The sequence below is a fragment of the Myxine glutinosa genome, chromosome 1 (assembly GCF_964187855.1).
Source record: "Myxine glutinosa chromosome 1, kmMyxGlut1.1, whole genome shotgun sequence".
Classification (NCBI taxonomy): Eukaryota; Metazoa; Chordata; class Myxini; order Myxiniformes; family Myxinidae; genus Myxine; species Myxine glutinosa.
Window position 1 is genome coordinate 371,957,067 of NC_136261.1, and position 19,454 is coordinate 371,976,520.

Here is a 19,454-nt window from a genome sequence, read left to right on the forward strand (position 1 = left end):
ACGAGCAAGGGAATAAAACGAACAGGTAAGGAAAGAGAGAAAAGTTAAGGAAACATTGAAATCAGCAAGTAATTGGGTTTCGTTAGGTGGGGTTATTGCCTTGTTGGGCGACATGAAGACCTTATGGTTGAGTCAGGATCGGGATGACAGGTGGAGGTGCACTACTTGCTTGAAGCACTGCAGGGAGGTGTGGGACAGAATAGCTTCTGGAAGGTGCTTCCCAAGATGGGATAAGTGAGCATAAAAGAGTTGAGGTTGTACAGTCAGACTGGACATAGGAAGTTTAACCAGGAGGGGGTGACTGGAAGAGAACATGAATCCTGGAGTTGGGGTTACTGGGAGAAAACATGAATCCTGGAGTTGGGGGTTACTGGGAGAGAAAATGAATCCTGGAGTGGGGGGTTACTGGGAGAGAATATAAATCCTGAAGTGGGGGGTTACTGGGAGAAAACATGAATTCTGGAGTGGGGGGTTACTGGGAGAGAACATGATTCCTGGAGTGGGGGTTTACTGGGAGAAAACATGAATCCTGGAGTGGGGGTTTACTGGGAGAGAACATGATTCCTGGAGTGGGGGTTTACTGGGAGAAAACATGAATCCTGGAGTGGGGGTTTACTGGGAGAAAACATGAATTCTGGAGTGGGGGGTTACTGGGAGAGAACATGATTCCTGGAGTGGGGGTTTACTGGGAGAAAACATGATTCCTGGAGTGGGGGGTTACTGGGAGAGAACATGATTCCTGGAGTGGGGGTTTACTGGGAGAAAACATGAATCCTGGAGTTGGGGGTTGCTGGGAGAGAAAATGAATCCTGGAGTGGGGGGTTACTGGGAGAGAACATAAATCCTGAAGTGGGGGGTTACTGGAAGAAAACATGAATTCTGGAGTGGGGGGTTACTCGGAGAAAATATGAATCCTGGAGTTCCTCCCGGACCTGAGGACACTGAGCACGGAAAACACCGCTTCCAGCCGGTTGCTAATCAACTGCAAGTGCCAATTCGTATGCCAGGTTCCTCCGTCCAATTACCGTTTACCTGTGGGTCATGGGGGTTTCCAACCAGATCTCACGCCCTCGATATGCACTTGCCTTATCTTCTAAATCTTAATTAGATGTATCCAAGCGAAAACTGCCAGTGCACATCGGACATAGACTGGAGCCAATTAGTTGGGGAATAAAACCTTCCATGCTAAAACTATATGTGGACTGTGCTCGATCAATGGAAGAAAGGACAAGCACAGACAGGTTGGAAGAGAAGTTCAACAACAAGGAGTATATTTACAATGCAGGGCCGAGGGATTTGGAAAGCATTGCCAGGTGTACAAATAAGGGAATCCTTTCTCAAAATAATTCGTGTGTGAATACAATGTGTCTATTGTAGGAGGACAACAATGAACACCACTATTTTGGGGCGAAGACTGCGTGCAGTCATTTTGTGGAAGTTCTCTCTGGATGAAGGAAAGAGTGTTTTGATGTGGATTTTTACTTTCATTGCATTCCTTTCACTCCTTCTCAACGCGGGTATTATAACATCCTGTGCATCCCGCAGGTTCCACAAACCCATGCTGCTCTACATCAGCATTTCATCACTAGCCGATGTGTGCTGGGGAATCGTTGGGATATCCTGCATCCTTAGCAACACGATAGCACATCGCATAGAGATTACATTCGTCGAATGTCTGTGCCAAATGTTTTGTTTGGAGTTTGCGCTTGTTCATCAGTTCCTCAGCACCTGGATCATGTATGTCGACCGACATTGCGCGGTGTTTTGGCCATACACATACGTCGCTCTGATGGCAAATAGGCGAAGCGCCCTGAAGCTCCTATTTCTGGTGGAGATCCTTGCGATCTTCCTCAGCATCAGTTGCCCTGTGCTCATGTTATTTCTCGAGTTTTGTAACGACTTGGTGATCGTGGAAGACAGTGCGTGCCTGTCCATAACTGTGGCTCGCTCCTCTTGTGAGAGCTCCACCGTTACATCCGCATCCGCTTGCCATCTCGTTCTTTTCTCTTTTGTATTCGGATTAACTGGATTCACCGCATTGTACTCCACTTGTTGCATCATCTGGAAATGCCGTAATTCGAGCAAGGAGTCGAATGTCAAAGCTCTGCACACTTGCCTTACACAGCTCATGGTGACATCAGTGCTCTTTGTAACTTGTACTCTCGTTGTGGTAATGAAACATATTCTAAAACGACCGGCAGATGGACTGTTCATGGACCTTTTTGTCATCGTCACACCAGCCACTATAAATCCCCTGATATTTGGATTTCGGACTCAGGAAATCCGTGTGGTGGTCGTGAAGGCGTTTCTTCCGCTGTGGATTAAATACTCCGCCATGATCAAACATCCATCGTCCTGGAATTATTTCTTAAAACAATGAGTACCCGTTTGCAATGTCAAAGTCCCTTGACCAGGTGAAAATTTAGATTTTAGGAATTACTTGATTTTAGAGGAGATGTATCGAGGTTAAAGGGTTGAAACCACAATGATGCTGGAGTTGCCCAAAAACACAAAAGTGGAATTTTTTTATTATAAATTTTTACAAAGTCATTAAAAATGAAAAGCTGAAATGTCTTGTTTCAATAAGTATTCAACCCCTTTGCTATGACACCCCAAATTGAGCTCAGGTGCATCCAATTTCCTTTGATTATCCTTGTGACATCTCGACAACTTAATTGGAGACCACCTGTGGCCCATTCAATTGATTGGACATGATGTTAGAAAGAAATAAACTTTTCTATATAATGTCCCACAGTTGACAGTGCATGTCAGAGCAGAAACTCTACCATGAAGTCCAAAGAACTGTCCATATAACTCCAAGATATAATTGTGAAGAGGCATAGATCTGGGGAAGGGTATAAAACAATTTCTAGTGTGTTGAAAGTTTCCAAGAGCACAGTGAGCTCCATCATTAGGAAATAGAAAAAACATAGAACGACCGAGACTCATCCTATAGCTGGCTGTCCGACCAAACTGAGCAACCGGGTAAAAAGGACCTTGGTTAGGGAGGTGACCAGGAACCCAATGAGCACTCTGATGGATCTACAGAGTTCCTTGGCTGAGATGTGAGAACCTGCCAGAAAGACAACAGTCTCTGCAGCACTTGACAAAACGAGGCTTTATGGGAGAGTGGCCAGATGGAAACCACTCCTGAGAAAAAGGCACATGACAGCACACCTGGAGTTTGCAAAAAGCCACGTGAAAGACTCTGAGAGCATGAGGCAAAAGATTATGTGGTCTAATGAGATGAAAATTGAACTCTGTGGCCTGAATGCAAAGCGCTGCATCTGCTGTAAGCCAAGCACACCTCATCACCCATCTAACACCGTCCTTACCATGAAGCATGGTGGTGGCAGCATCATGCTATGGGAATGCTTTTCAGTGGCACGGACTGGGAGACTTGTAAGGACAGAGGGAACATTTAATGGAGCCAAATACAGACAAATCCTTGAGTAGAACCTGCTTCAGAGTGCAAAACAACTCGACCTGAGACTGCGGCGAAGATTTACACTCCAACAGGACAATGACCCCAAGCATACAGCGAATGCAACACTGCAATGGCTTCAGAACAAGAATGTGAAAGTCATTGAGCAGACAGCTAAAGCCCAGACTTGAATCCCATTGAGAATATGTGGAACGACTCGAAGATTGCTGTTCACCAATGCTCCCCATCAAACTTGACAGAGCTTGAGCAAATCTGCAAGGAGGAATGGGAGAAATTCCCCAAATCCAGATGTGCAAAGTTGATACAGACATACCCAAGAAGACTCAAGCTGTAATCACTGCTCGAGGTGCTTCTATGACATATTGACTCAGGGGGTTGAGTACTTATGTAAATTAGATATTTCTGTTTTTCATTTTTTATTATTAGCCCATGTTGGACTTAATCCGAAACAGGGGCTTATGGATTTGGTCCCGTCCGTCCATCCATCTGTGCGTCCACAACCATATCTCGGAGAAATATGGACCAATTTTGTTTATGCTTAGCTCAAAGACAACACATAACGGTGTACATATGCACATCATTTTGTTTCGCGATGCGATCAAAGATATCCGACTGACAGCCATTTTAGTTGTAAAAAACCTGATGATGAACACGTCCTCAACAATTTCTCGGACATGCATTTGCCGATGTTGTTTAAACTTGGCACACAGATAATGAATGATGGCTTACATATGCGTGTCATTTTTCCCTCAAGATCAGATCCAATATGGCCGACTAGTGGCCATTTTGTTACTTAAACATGTCCTCATTTCTCGGATATGCATGGACTGATTTTCTTCAAACATGGCACAAAGACCACACACACACACACACACACATATATATATATATATATATATATATATATATATATATATGCAGAAGATTTTGTTGTGTCATCCGAGCAAAGATGGCCAACTGATGGCCTTTAACTTCGCACAGCAAAATTACTTATACCACTGTGGGGACTATGACATTTTATGTCTTCTTCTTCCTGTTTTGTAAAGAGCTTCTTTTTTTAAGTTTTGTAAAATAAAAAAAACGTATGGGGTACTACGTAAAATCCCAATTTAATCCAAATTAAATTCTGGCTGTAACACAACAAAATGTGAAAAAAAATCAAGGGGTGTGAATACTTTCTGTAGGCAATGTTTGTGACATAATATGGCGCATGGATGGTACGGCTATATGGCCCATAATAGCATTGGGCCATCATAGTGGCAATTTCATTTAACGATGGTATTTTTGTTGAGAATAAGCTCTTGAGGCAAGACTGTGCTAGCTTTACGATGTAATTAATGTATTATTTACCATGCTGTCATAATACGTATAATTTAATAAACCATTTTTCAATTGAATAGTCTCTTTCCCTCCTTTGCTGCTTCATTTGTCTTGTTACTCCTCATAGAGAGGGTGTAAGGCCGAGTAATTAACTTGACTGGTTTAATAATGGATTTAAAAATCAAACTTTTAAAGGAATTTTGAAACATGAAGAAACATAAATTTTGAAAATGAAACATAAAGTTTGAACCGTTTAATCCAAGGAGCAAGCATGTCATATCAAGATCGGATTCATTTGATTATCTCTCATCCACTTATTCCAGCGAACTGTTAAATGGAGATGGATTGCTTTTCACCAAAGCTTTAGGAGTTGATGAAACGTTTGAGTGAGTTTTGGAATGTCTTCTCCTAATCGTGTCGGTCTTCATCTTTGTCCTCAGTCGGTTTGATATGCGAAATGCCCAGTTCTCCATCTCCGTTTGTTCCCCCTCCGGCATCTTGGCATCCATCCTCCATCGTGGCACATTCCTTATTCTTCCTCTTCTTCTGTACACAGTATATGCACAGAATGCTGAAAGAAGACGAGCATTTACGTGTTTAATTTGATTAACACAATCATTGTCATTTATATGTCAGCTTCTTATTGGTGGTTGATTGTGATCTGTACTTGCCTGATAGTGATTGTTACGATCGCCACAGGTAATGCAACCATCACGCACACGATGTATCGGGTTTTAATCTCCATGTATCGGAACTTGTCAATAAAACTCCTTTTCTTCTGCTCTAGCATTTCAGTGTCCTGCTCCAAGTTTTCCACCTTTTCCAATAGATCCTCATCCTTCTCTCCATTTTCCTCTGCCAGCTCGATCTCGTCCTTCCCCTCCGATAAAGAAGCTGCATAAAGAGGGTTTGTTATACCAGGTTAGTGAATTTCACCAAGTTGTCAACTTAAAGGCTGCGAGGGATGGAGGAGGAGCCTCGACCCATAACTCCACCTCCTGCAATCTTGACCTTTGCTGTGACGTCAAACTAACGGATCAATGCATATTACATGAGCTGTTCAACTAGATGGTATTCATAGAATACTTACCCTGCGCAGTCAACTTGTTGCGAGCCAACTCTTCTGTTTTTGAACATTTTTTTCCTTTGATCCAATATGGCTGCCAGACCACGTGAGCGATGACATCATAAATTAATGTTCTCTAATATAATTGTTGCATAAATCATGCTCAATACATTTCAAACTGATCAGACTAAGCGTTGTCCCTGTCGAATTATGACGTCATAATTATGGCACCAATGACGTCATCGTTAACAACATCTATTCCCCATATGGAGTTCTTTACAATGAGCCATGTTTCAATTTTTTCCATGCAGCGGTTTTGGAGATTTAGAGGTGCAACATTTTTCGGTTTTCCAAGATGGCGCCTGTACCAAATGAACTGTGACGTCATGATTATCATTAAAGTACGAGGAGGTGCTCCTATGGTGAAGATTTCGTGCCCATCAGACCAACAGTTGCTGAGAATTTTTTTTTTACAATGATCGATAAGTATTGTACTTGTCGAATTATGACGTCATAACGAAGGCACCGATGACATCACCATCAACACATCTTATTCCCCATGGTGAGTATTTGACAATGAGCCATGCTTCAATTTTTTTCCCATGGAGCGGTTTGGGAGATATGGAGGTGCAACGTTTTTCCAAGATTGCGTTTGTACCACATGACCTATGACGTCATAATTATGAATATAAAAAAATCTACAGGAGGAGGCGCTTCTATGGTAAACTTTCGTGTCAATCGGACCAACGGTTGCCGAGAAAATTAATTTTAAAAATGCACACACGTATGGCACACGGCACACGCCACACGTACGGTACACGGCACACATGACACGCGTACGCAGATTTGCTTAACCCCGCTTTTCGCTTCGCGAGCGCAGGGTAATAAGTCTGGCCTGGGTTTGACTCAAACCCGACTGGAGACTCTTGGAGAGGTGCTTCACAGGGGGTCTCTCGGATGGACGTTAAGCCGGGTGTTCCATCTGCTAGCATCAATTGTTGAACATGAAACTGCACAAGCACTTGACAGTGGAAGACTATCAGTAGAGCTAAACACCCTTCCTTACAATGTACACCAAGGCAGGATGATCTTCCGAACTCCGTTGCACTTATTGAAACATAATTTCCAGTTATGGGTCGTGTGCAACGGATATACCTCTTTCAACTTGGTCATGAAAATGTACTAATTTACATCTGACGTCATAATCTCGCCATCATTTGTTTACAATATTTTTCAACAACCCTGCCACAATAAACGGGCTTATTGTGTTCATCATTGTGTCCAAGCAACCCAGAGTACATCACATTAATCATTTCGTACAGATCTTGTATTCCACGGACAAAAACATGAACACAGGGATCTGGATTAAACTCGAGAACACCACCGTAAACTTGGAATCTGGAATGAAGAATTGTCTCCGAACACTGACCCAAGCGCCATTTGTTGAATTATCGTGTCTCGTTCTCAGAACAGAATGCATGAGCTATATCAAGTAACCCCTTTTAACTTAAGCAATCCTTACATCCCGAAATATTAGGCCAAGTAAAATACGTTATTGGCTTCTTGTGCCCGCCCGGTTGCTTTTTGATGCCCTACTACTTTATTCTTGATATTTATTATTTTCTCTTAAGATTTTGGATCAGCTTCACGATTGTCATCCAGGCATTGTAAGAATGAAATCTCTGGCACGGAACTATGTCTGGTGGCCTCACCTCGACTCTGACATCGCACAGTGTGTGAAACATTGTTATCCATGCCAAAGCAGTCGAAACGCCCCTGCGAAGGCACCACTACACCCCCGGGAATGACCCACTGAACCATGGCAGAGGATTCAGCTTGACTATGCTGGACCCATCGAAGGCCGTAAGCTCCTTGTTGTTACGGATGCTCACACTAAATGGATCGACGTCTATGTAACACATACAGCAACCTCACCCGCTACCATAGAGAGGCTGCGCCAGTGCTTTGTCACTCATGGTTTGCCACGCTTGATAGTCACGGACAATGGAACCTGTTTCTCAAGTTCTGAATTCACTGAATTCACCCGCCCGAATGGTATAATTCACAAGTTTGTGAGCCCACACCATCAAGCTTCAAATGGACTATCTGAAAGCTCTGTGAGTTTCGTCAAGTCTGGTCTAAGTAAGATACCCGGAGGAAGCCTTCAGACCAGACTATCACATTTGCTTTTCGCTCACCACATCACTCCCCACACAACGACAGGGGTGACACCAGCTGAGCTGCTGATGAAACGACGTTCGCGTACACGACTGGATTGTCTGAGACCAGACGTGGTGTCGGTCGTGTATCAAAATCAGTGGAAACAGAGACTTCACCATGACAAACAGGCTGTACGGCGCTTTATAAAGGTCGGGGACCCAGTGTTTGTGAGAAACTTTGGTCGCGGAATGATTTGGTTACCAGGGCGGGTTCACAAAAATGAGGGACCATTGTCCTACGTTATCAAACTAGAGGACAATCGAGTCGTCCAGAGGCACCTTGATCATGTCCGGTATCGGTCCAGTGATCCTGTCATTTTCACAAAGGATACCTCGCCACTTCCTGAACCTGTGAACAGCGACATTGTTGCTGCAGATAGTACTGCACCACTCCCTGAGGCTGACCCCAATAACGCTGTTGCAGCACCACCAGTGGGGCCGTGTGGCGGATTTGCACCACTCCCTGAGGCTGACCCCAATAACGTTGTTGCAGCACCACCAGTGGGGCCGTGTGGCGGCTTTGCATCACTCCCTGAGGCTGACCCCAATAACGTTGTTGCAGCACCACCAGTGGGGCCGTGTGGCGGCTTTGCACCACTCCCTGAGGCTGACCCCAATAACGTTGTTGCAGCACCACCAGTGGAGCCGTGTGGCGGCTTTGCACCACTCCCTGAGGCTGACCCCAATAACGTTGTTGCAGCACCACCAGTGGGGCCGTGTGGCGGCTTTGCATCACTCCCTGAGGCTGACCCCAATAACGTTGTTGCAGCACCACCAGTGGAGCCGTGTGGCGGCTTTGCACCACTCCCTGAGGCTGACCCCCATAACGCTGGTGCAGCACCACCAGTGGGGCCGTGTGGCGGCTTTGCACCACTCCCTGAGGCTGACCCCAATAACGTTGTTGCAGCACCACCAGTGGAGCCGTGTGGCGGCTTTGCACCACTCCCTGAGGCTGACCCCAATAACGTTGTTGCAGCACCACCAGTTGGGCCGTGTGGCGGCTTTGCATCACTCCCTGAGGCTGACCCCAATAACGTTGTTGCAGCACCACCAGTGGAGCCGTGTGGCGGCTTTGCACCACTCCCTGAGGCTGACCCCCATAACGCTGGTGCAGCACCACCAGTGGGGCCGTGTGGCGGCTTTGCACCACTCCCTGAGGCTGACCCCAATAACGTTGTTGCAGCACCACCAGTGGGGCCGTGTGGTGGCTTTGCACCACTCCCTGAGGCTGACCCCAATAACGCTGTTGCAGCACCACCAGTGAGGCCGTGTGGCGGCTTTGCACCACTCCCTGAGGCTGACCCCAATAACGTTGTTGCAGCACCACCAGTGGGGCCTTGTGGCGGCTTTGCACCACTCCCTGAGTCTGACCCCAATAACGCTGTTGCAGCACCACCAGTGGGGCCGTGTGGCGGCTTTGCACCACTCCCTGAGGCTGACCCCAATAACGCTAGTGCAGCACCACCAGTGGGGCCGTGTGGCGGCTTTGCACCACTCCCTGAGTCTGACCCCAATAACGCTGTTGCAGCACCACCAGTGGGGCCGTGTGGCGGCTTTGCACCACTCCCTGAGGCTGACCGCAATAACGCTGTTGCAGCACCACCAGTGGGGCCGTGTGGCGGCTTTGCACCACTCCCTGAGGCTGACCCCAATAACGCTGTTGCAGCACCACCAGTGGGGCCGTGTGGCGGCTTTGCACCACTCCCTGAGGCTGACCCCCATAACGCTGTTGCAGCACCACCAGTGGGGCCGTGTGGCGGCTTTGCACCACTCCCTGAGTCTGACCCCAATAACGTTGTTGCAGCACCACCAGTGGGGCCGTGTGGCGGCTTTGCACCATTCCCTGAGGCTGACCCCAATAACGCTGGTGCAGCACCACCAGTGGGGCCGTGTGGCGGCTTTGCACCACTCCCTGAGTCTGACCCCAATAACGCTGTTGCAGCACCACCAGTGGGGCCGTGTGGCGGCTTTGCACCACTCCCTGAGGCTGACCCCCATAACGCTGTTGCAGCACCACCAGTGGGGCCGTGTGGCGGCTTTGCACCCCGACGATCATATAGAGTTCGAAAGGCGCCGATCCGCCTTGACTTGCAGTTAATATTATTGTCTGCATTTTGCATTCGATTTTCAATTTCATTCAATTCAATTTTTGCATTTGCAATTTTGCAATTTTGTATGTTTGCATTATTGTATGCATTTGTATGCTTGTAGTATGCATTTTCACTCTTAATGGGAGGGGGGAGATGTTGTGTATTATTGCATGGGTTTAACCGGAAGTGCGGTCATAAAAGAGGCGGGCGGGGCTTACTGCATGGCGCGGAAAGCTGGGCCGACGCTGGGCGCCTGTGTTTTTCCCGGCCGCGCAATAAACGACCGATGGTGCACTCAACCTGTCTTCCCAGCTTGATACATTACATCGACAAAATGAGTAGAAGAGTTGGGTTTTATTTTAGCAGAATAGTCTGTGGTCGGATCAGGGACATTAACTTGAAAGACAAGAAACCTCTGAAAGACCCCACCCCTCGACGCCCCTGGGTCCACCTGTCAGAGAGTAATAAACAAGGAAATTCGACGCGGGTGGAGCCTTGGAGGGCATTGGGCCCATCATGAATGTGGCACACACAGGAATGGTAGTGGGGATTGGGGTGGGTTGGAGGAATGGGGGTGATGGAGTGAGGAATGGGGGTGATGGAGTGAGGAATGGGGGTGATGGAGTGAGGAATGGGGGTGATGGAGTGAGGAATGGGGGTGATGGAGTGAGGATGGGGGTGATGAAGTGAGGAATGGGGGTGATGGAGTGATGAATGAGGGTGATGGAGTGAGGAATGGGGGTGATGGAGTGAGGAATGGGGGTGATGGAGTGATGAATGGGGTTGATGGAGTGAGGAATGGAGTGAGGAATGGGGGTGATGGAGTGAGGAATGGGGGTGATGGAGTGAGGAATGGGGGGTGATGGAGTGATGAATGGGGGTGATGGAGTGAGGAATGGGGGTGATGGAGTGATGAATGGGGGTGATGGAGTGAGGAATGGGGGTTTATGGAGAGGCGATTGGAATGGGTTGGAGGAATGGGGATGGGAGGAGTAGGGATTGGGGGGTTTGAGATGGGGGTGGGAGGAGTAGGGATTGGGGATGTCGTAATGGAGTGGGGATTTGGGGCGGTGGGTTGTGGAATGGGAATTAGGGGGGTTTGGATGAATGGGAATGGGGAGGAGATGGAGTGTGGAGGGGGGGATGGGGAGAATTTTGTAGGAGTGATGAGTGGGTATGGAGGCAGGAGGAGTGGGGATCGGGGGGAGGGAGGCGTGGAGATGAAGGGGGAGGAGTGGGGATGAGAGCAGCGTGGCAGGAGCAAAGATCACCGGCCTTACATCTTGCTCAGCTTGACCCCGTGGAAACCAAGACCTTCAGTTTGACAATTGAAACACAATTTACCACACAATACAATTTACACAACCACCCATAATCCTCTCCTTCCCCAACACCACCCCCACACACCCACCCCCCTTTACCTGCCCCCCACCCCAAAAAAGAAGCATTAAAAAATCAAAGGACATGTCTGGATGGAATCTCCAGAAAACAACCAAACAAGATGGAAATGACGCCGCAATCCTTTTATGGATTGCCATCACAAATAATTATGAAAGTTTTACCTCAGTCACTCACTGAAGGTGGACAGAGGTTATGTTTTCAACAGTCTGTCTGTGTTGTTTATCTGTGAGCACGAAATCTTCAAAAGTTATGGACGGATTCGACGAAACTTGGTGGACAGGGTGGGTGTGTGACGAGGAAGAATTGATTCCATTTTGGTGAAGATCCGGATACGAGAGTTTTTTTTAGTTTTTAAAAGTAATTCTTCATAAGTGAGAGATGGGGCCAAAACCGTAAACTATTCAACCTGGCAGAGATATGTACTCTACCGAGTGCCATTTTAGTTTTTTATTGAATCAACCTGAAAATGAACCAGAAAAATAATGCACCTCAAACCTGGCGTAGCAAGGGGTGTGGGGCGAACGGGGCGAACGGGGCGGTCGCCCCAAGCTGCACTTTTGGGGGATGGAAAATTTGTTTTGTTGCATCCGCTCTTTCACTCTTTCTTGGCACTTTCACCGCTCTTTCACTCCCTCTCTCTCTGTTCTATTCACTCTCTCTTTTGCTCAAGGTCATCTGCCATCTGCTTGGAAATCAGCAAACATCACCGCTTTGCACAAAAAAGGTGCAAAAACAGATCCCAGCAACTACAGACCAATCAGCCTTCTCCCAATTTTCAGCAAAGTCATGGAATCCATCATTGCTTCGGATATGAAATCTTTCCTCTTCTCCAATGGCTTGATCTCTGATCATCAATTTGGTTTCAGACCAGGTCACTCTACTCTGGACATGCTGCTTCTGCTTTCTCAACAATGGATGGAGGTCCTCAATGCCAAACAGGAAATTAGAGCTGTCTCTCTTGACATATCACGTGCCTTAGATACGGTCTAGCATCCCGCTCTGCTCACCAAACTCTCCTCCTTTGGTATCCATGGAAAGCTCCACGCATGGCTGGCAGACTTCCTCTCTAGTCGTAATCAACGTGTGGCCCTGAATGGGTTTCTCTCATCTCCTCTTCCTGTTCAGGCTGGAGTTCCCCAAGGCAGTGTTCTGGGCCCTGTGCTTTTTCTGGTATTCATCAATGATCTCTCTGACTCTCTTGAAAAGCCTCTCTATCTCTTTGCTGATGACTCCACTCTCTGTCGCTCCATTCCTCATCCCTCAGATCGGCAGTCTGCAGCCTCCTCACTCTCTGCAGACCTGGACAAAATCACAGACTGGGCAAACAAGTGAAACATGTCTTTCAATCCTGACAAATCTCACACTCTTACGATGTCTCTCAGAAAAGACCGACTGGACAACCCTCCCATCCACTTTCTGAATAATCCTCTCCAAGAAGTTCTGTCACTCAAGCTTTTGGGTCTCACTATCTGCCATGATCTTTCCTGGGAAAACCACATTTCAAATCTGGCCTCCAAAGCCAGTCGCCGACTGGGCATCCTCCGTCGTGCGAAGTCCTTCCTGGGCACACCTGAGCTCCTCACCACATACAAGGCTTTCATGCGCAGCTCAATGGAATACTGCTCTCCCCTCTGGGCTGGTGCTCCTGCCTCACACCTAGCTCGTCTTCACGATGTTGAAACCAAAGCGTTCAGAATCATTGGAATCTCCCGCGATGAAGCTAACTCCAAGGGCCTTTCACTCACTCACCGCAGGCAGGTTGGTGGTCTTTCCGTCTTCTACCGACTCCTCTCTGGCCTTGCCCCCCCCCAAGCTCTCTCTGGGCTCTGTCCCCCAAATATTCCTACAGGTCGCACAAGATCTGCCTGCAACCCTCTTATGGTTAAACTGCTAAAATCAAGACTCTCTGCTCACCTTCACTCCTTCATTCCTCTTTTCTCCCGCCTCTGGAACAAACTCCCTCACTCTCTTCAATCCCACTCCACCCTCCAGGTCTTTAAACAGCTGTTCACCACCATCTCTTATCTTCCCCCATCCAAAACCTTGATCTTTTCTACCCCCGCTAATTTCACCCCAAATCCACTTTTTTGAAATACCAACTTCTGTCCTGGAAGTCCTTGGTGTCCTTGTGTTTTATACTTCTCCCACCCCCTCCCCCCACCTTCCCACGCCTCCCCCCCAAGCCCTCTCCCTCCGACACATCTCCCAGCTCTCAAATGTTGTGTTTGTGTGCTTCCCCTTCTCTCCCCATCTTGTCTTCTGCTCCCTCTTTTTATATATTTTGTTTGTCTGGTTGATTTGTTTGTGAAATAAATGTTAGCTCTTTCACGAGCTTCGATTCAGTAAACAAACAAAAAAAATAATAAAAAATTAGCTCTTCTTTTAAATCGGTGTATTTATTTATTTAAGAAAGGCTGTCATCCCTCCTGCTTTGTCGTCTTAATTCATATGTATAGGATCGGGTATCACTCTACTGTACTGGGACCTGCGATACTTGTAGGAAACCCAAAGATTTTAACCACCTGTTTTTAAAACCCCTCAGTATGATGGAACCAGATTGAGCCTATTTCGAAGTATTAAAGAAGTGGGGATTAGCAGGTCGGATCTGCCAAACATTTTTATCCATTTACACCAGAAGCAATCTAATCGGCTTGCTCACGCTTGCCAAGCCAGCCGATCATTTAGTTGGAGTGCTTGCTTGAGTGCTTAAGCGGCTTGGCGATCACTCTCTAATCTGCTTGGTAATGGAACATACTGCAGTTTCACCATTCTCTTACCTTGCCATTTGCTTTATTTGTCGTTTTGCATAAATATTTGTAATGACTTTGTTGCTCAACTCTCAGTGACAATGTTAAGGTGATAAATTAAATGTGTGTTCCATTGTTTTAATTCAATCTTACAAATTCGATAATAATAGAAAGCAGTGTGTGTGTCTCCTCCATAACTCCAACACCATGAAACATAGCGGCCCCAAACTTCTCATACATACATATCCACCTCCGAGAGAGTGCATGAATGAAAACTGTGTGTTTAAACACCCTAAAGATTATTAATGAGGTGCTCCCAGCAAAAAAATTAAAAAGCCTTACCAAAATGGCGGTTCGCCATCATGGTCAGCCCACGGTCACATCGTTGGGTTCTTAAGCCGCCATTTTGTTTCGGCCTATTGAGATTGTTCACCCACCAACAGGGAATGTGCCCGTGGTTTAGACCGTCGTGAGACAGATTTCTTGCGTCAGTCCTCCTTGTGTGGATATTTGGAAAGACAAAGGTGTCAAGAGAAGAACAAGGCAAGTCTTGTGTTTGTGAGGTTTGTAGTTTTTCATTTGTTAATGTTTCAAAATTGGCCTGCAGGCCGTTGGTCTCGGCTTGGTCTTGGCTAAATGCTAGGCCGCGGGTTTTTCAGCAAATAAAGTTGTCTAAATGAAGGTGTGGTTAATGTTGATGAGCAGGATTGCATGCCTAAGGTTAACAGCTTTCGGATTATGTTAGGATGGACGATGGATGGCTTAGGAATCATGTTTTATGATTTAGAAAAGGAATTCCTCTGGTTAAAAACAGTGTTTTGCTTCAAACCCCTTCACAGGCTTATTTCAACTCGGATTCGATTTCTGTTTTGGGTTTGGTAGTCACTGAAGTGGTTTAACACTAGACTACAACAAATATGGATATTAAACGAACTTACAGCTTATCAGGATTTAACATGGGGAAGGCCGGTGATTGGGATCCTCATCGGCTTTCCTTCAAGGCGTTGATCGGCCTCATGGGTTTATTTTAACTCGGATTTGATTTCTGTATTTTTTTTGTTTTTGTCGCATGTTAGGGTCGATAAAGGCCCTGGTAAAACAAATTCTGTGAAATTCTGATGAATTCTGAACAACTTACAGCTTTTAAGGACAACATGGAGATTGACTTGTGTGTCTCTTCTAACTCCGATTCCTCTTATTATTGGTGTTAATGTTATTAGTATTAATTGTTACATACTTTGTTACAATGTTATCGTTGTGTCTCTTGTTCATTTGGAAAGCCATGCCATGGAAGGACCTATTCAGCTTCTCTCTACACACCTGAGGATGGTGTCTGTCAAAAACATTGAAAGCCTAACGAACTGAGGAGGTCACAACGATCATTCGGTTGTATCACATTCCACACCAGAACGCTCAAGCATAAGCACACAAAGAACATGGCGCACGCATGCACACACACACACACACACACACACACACACACACACACACACACACATGGATATATCGCGACCTTGCAAGAATCCGTTGCACCTCTGCAAGCCGCATGTGTAGATAACAACCAACGTCGCACACATTGACACACACGGACACACACAAACAGGCCCATTCTGTTCAGAGTAACTCAGCACCAGCGAGGTGGAAACGAGCAGCTGTGCAGGTCCCCGTGCACAACCGCACCTTCAAACCAGTTAAAACGTACACGCAAATCTTCCCACTCGTTCAAAGCTCACGTGTTGAAGTAGTACCAGGTAACCGAGGTTGAAGTGCAGTATGAAACAGCGAAGCGAAGCAACGAGAAAGAAACACGTGCTCGCCATCTTGAAGCAATGTTTCAAATGCGAAAAGGACCTGTCGTTCGGTGACGTCACACAGTCGTGCAGTCACGCCCATTGGTGACCTCACAATGAAGGGTTCTGTTGGCTGTCGGTTCTAATAGTCGCATTGAAATGGAATTTCATTTCGACAAAGTTTCGTTAGCTCGACGATGATGAGCGGTCGTCATTTCTTTGTGTATATTTGCCATCACAATTACTGTGTTATCGTGTTATTCCGTCATTTTAAAAATATTCTCAGCATAGTGACCAGGCATTTCCGAGCCGGTCTAACCCTCTGGCCGATGTAACGAATGTCTTCAGGACCGTCTATATATTATGGACGCATTTCTGCTAAATTGGACCAATCATGAGGTTGGGCAGGCCTGGGAAGTTGTTAGTTCGTTATTATTGCCAAATGATGTTACTCTTATTATTGGTGTCAATGTTATTAGTATTAATTGTTATATACTTTGTTACAATGTTATCGTTGTGTCTCTTGTTCATTTGGAAAGCCATGCCATGGAAGGACCTATTCAGCTTCTCTCTACACACCTGAGGATGGTGTCTGTCAAAAACATTGAAAGCTTAACGAACTGAGGAGGTCACAACGATCATTCGGTTGTATCACAATTCCACATCAGAACGCTCAAGCATAAGCACACAAAGAACATGGCGCACGCACGCACACGCACACACACACACACACACGTGGATATATCGCGACCTAGCAGGAATCCGTTGCACCTCTGCAAGCCGCATGTGTAGATAACAACCAACGTCGCACACATTGACACACACAGACACACACAAACAGGCCCATTCGGTTCAGAGTAACTCAGCTCCAGCGAGGTGGAAACGAGCAGCTGTGCAGGTCCCCGTGCACAACCGCACCTTCAAACAGTTAAAACGTACACGCAAATCTTCCCACTCGTTCAAAGCTCACGTGTTGAAATAGTACCAGGTAACCGAGGTTGAAGTGCAGTATGAAACAGCGAAGCGAAGCAACGAGAAAGAAACACGTGCTCGCCATCTTGAAGCAATGTTTCAAATGCGATAAGGAACTGTCGTTCTGTGACGTCACACAGTCGTGCAGTCACGCCCATTGGTGACCTCACAATGATGGGTTCTGTTGGCTGTCGGTTCTAATAGTCGCATTGAAATGGAATTTCATTTCGACAAAGTTTCGTTAGCTCGTCGATGATGAGCGGTCGTCATTTCTTTGCGTATATTTGCCATCACAATTACTGTGTTATCGTGTTATTCCGTCATTTCAAAAATATTCTCAGCATGGTGACCAGGCATTTCCGAGCCGGTCTAACCCTCTGGCCGATGTTACGAATGTCTTCAGGACCGTCTATATATTATGTACGCATTTCTGCTAAATTGGACCAATCATGAGGTTGGGCAGGCCTGGGAGGATTGTTGGTTCGTTATTATTGCCAAATGATGTTACTCTTATAATTGGTGTGAATGTTATTTGTATAAATTGTTATATACTTTGTTACAATGTTATCGTTGTGTCTCTTGTTCATTTGGAAAGCCATGCCATGGAAGGACCTATTCAGCTTCTCTCTACACACCTGAGGATGGTGTCTGTCAAAAACATTGAAAGCCTAACGAACTGAGGAGGTCACAACGATCATTCGGTTGTATCACATTCCACATCAGAACGCTCAAGCATAAGCACACAAATAACATGGCGAACGCACGCACGCACACACACACACACACACACACACACACACACACACACACACACACACACACACACGTGGATATATCGCGACCTTGCAGGAAACCGTTGCACCTCTGCAAGCCGCATGTGTAGATAACAACCAACGTCGCACACATTGACACACACGGACACACACAAACAGGCCCATTCGGTTCAGAGTAACTCAGCTCCAGGGAGGTGGAAACGAGCAGCTGTGCAGGTCCCCGTGCACAACCGCACGTTCAAACCAGTTAAAACGTACACGCAAATCTTCCCACTCGTTCAAAGCTCACATGTTGAAGTAGGACCAGGTAACCGAGGTTGAAGTGCAGTATGAAACAGCGAAGCGAAGCAACGAGAAAGAAACACGTGCTCGCCATCTTGAAGCAATGTTTCAAATGCGATGAGGAACTGTCGTTCTGTGACGTCACACAGTCGTGAAGTCACGCCCATTGGTGACCTCACAATGAAGGGTTCTGTTGGCTGTCGGTTCTAATAGTCGCATTGAAATGGAATTTCATTTCGACTAAGTTTCGTTAGCTCGTCGATGATGAGCGGTCATCATTTCTTTGCGTATATTTGCCATCACAATTAGTGTGTTATCGTGTTATTCCGTCATTTTAAAAATATTCTCAGCATGGTGAACAGGCATTTCCGAGCCGGTCTAACCCTCTGGCCGATGTACCGAATGTCTTCAGGACCGTCTATATATTATGTACGCATTTCTGCTAAATTGGACCAATCATGAGGTTGGGCAGACCTGGGCGGATTGTTGGTTCGTTATTATTGCCAAATTATGTTACTTTTATTATTGGTGTTAATGTTATCAGTATTAATTGTTATATACTTTGTTACAATGTTATCGTTGTGTCTCTTGTTCATTTGGAAAGCCATGCCATGGAAGGACCTATTCAGCTTCTCTCTACACACCTGAGGATGGTGTCTGTCAAAAACATTGAAAGCCTAACGAACTGAGGAGGTCACAACGATCATTCGGTTGTATCACATTCCACATCAGAACGCTCAAGCATAAGTACACAAAGAACATGGCTCACGCACGCAACACACACACACACACACACACACACACACACACACACACACACACACACACACACACACACACACACACACACGTGGATATATCGCGACCTGGCAGGAATCCGTTGCACCTCTGCAAGCCGCATGTGTAGATAACAACCAACGTCGCACACATTGACACACACGGACACACACAAACAGGCCCATTCGGTTCAGAGTAACTCAGCTCCAGCGAGGTGGAAACGAGCAGCTGTGCAGGTCCCTGTGCACAACCGCACCTTCAAACCAGTTAAAACGTACACGCAAATCTTCCCACTCGTTCAAAGCTCACGTGTTAAAGTAGTACCAGGTAACCGAGGTTGAAGTGCAGTATGAAACAGCGAAGCGAAGCAACGAGAAAGAAACACGTGCTCGCCATCTTGAAGCAATGTTTCAAATGCGATAAGGAACTGTCGTTCTGTGACGTCACACAGTCGTGCAGTCACGCCCATTGGTGACCTCACAATGAAGGGTTCTGTTGGCTGTCGGTTCTAATAGTCGCATTGAAATGGAATTTCATTTCGACTAAGTTTCGTTAGCTCGTCGATGATGAGC

At 46.4% G+C, this 19,454-nt stretch overlaps 1 protein-coding gene across 1 annotated transcript in view; it reads right to left on the reverse strand.

Moving 5' to 3' along the window:
• Nucleotides 1-5,263: 5,263 nt before the first annotated feature.
• The window catches only part of LOC137415025 (E3 ubiquitin/ISG15 ligase TRIM25-like), a 141,454-nt gene continuing 127,263 nt past the window's right edge, over nucleotides 5,264-19,454 (reverse strand). Inside the window, exon 6 of the mRNA XM_068100596.2 lies at nucleotides 5,264-5,659. Coding sequence (XP_067956697.2) covers nucleotides 5,406-5,659 — 254 coding nt within the window. The 3' untranslated portion in view covers nucleotides 5,264-5,405. The remainder of the gene's footprint in view (nucleotides 5,660-19,454) is intronic.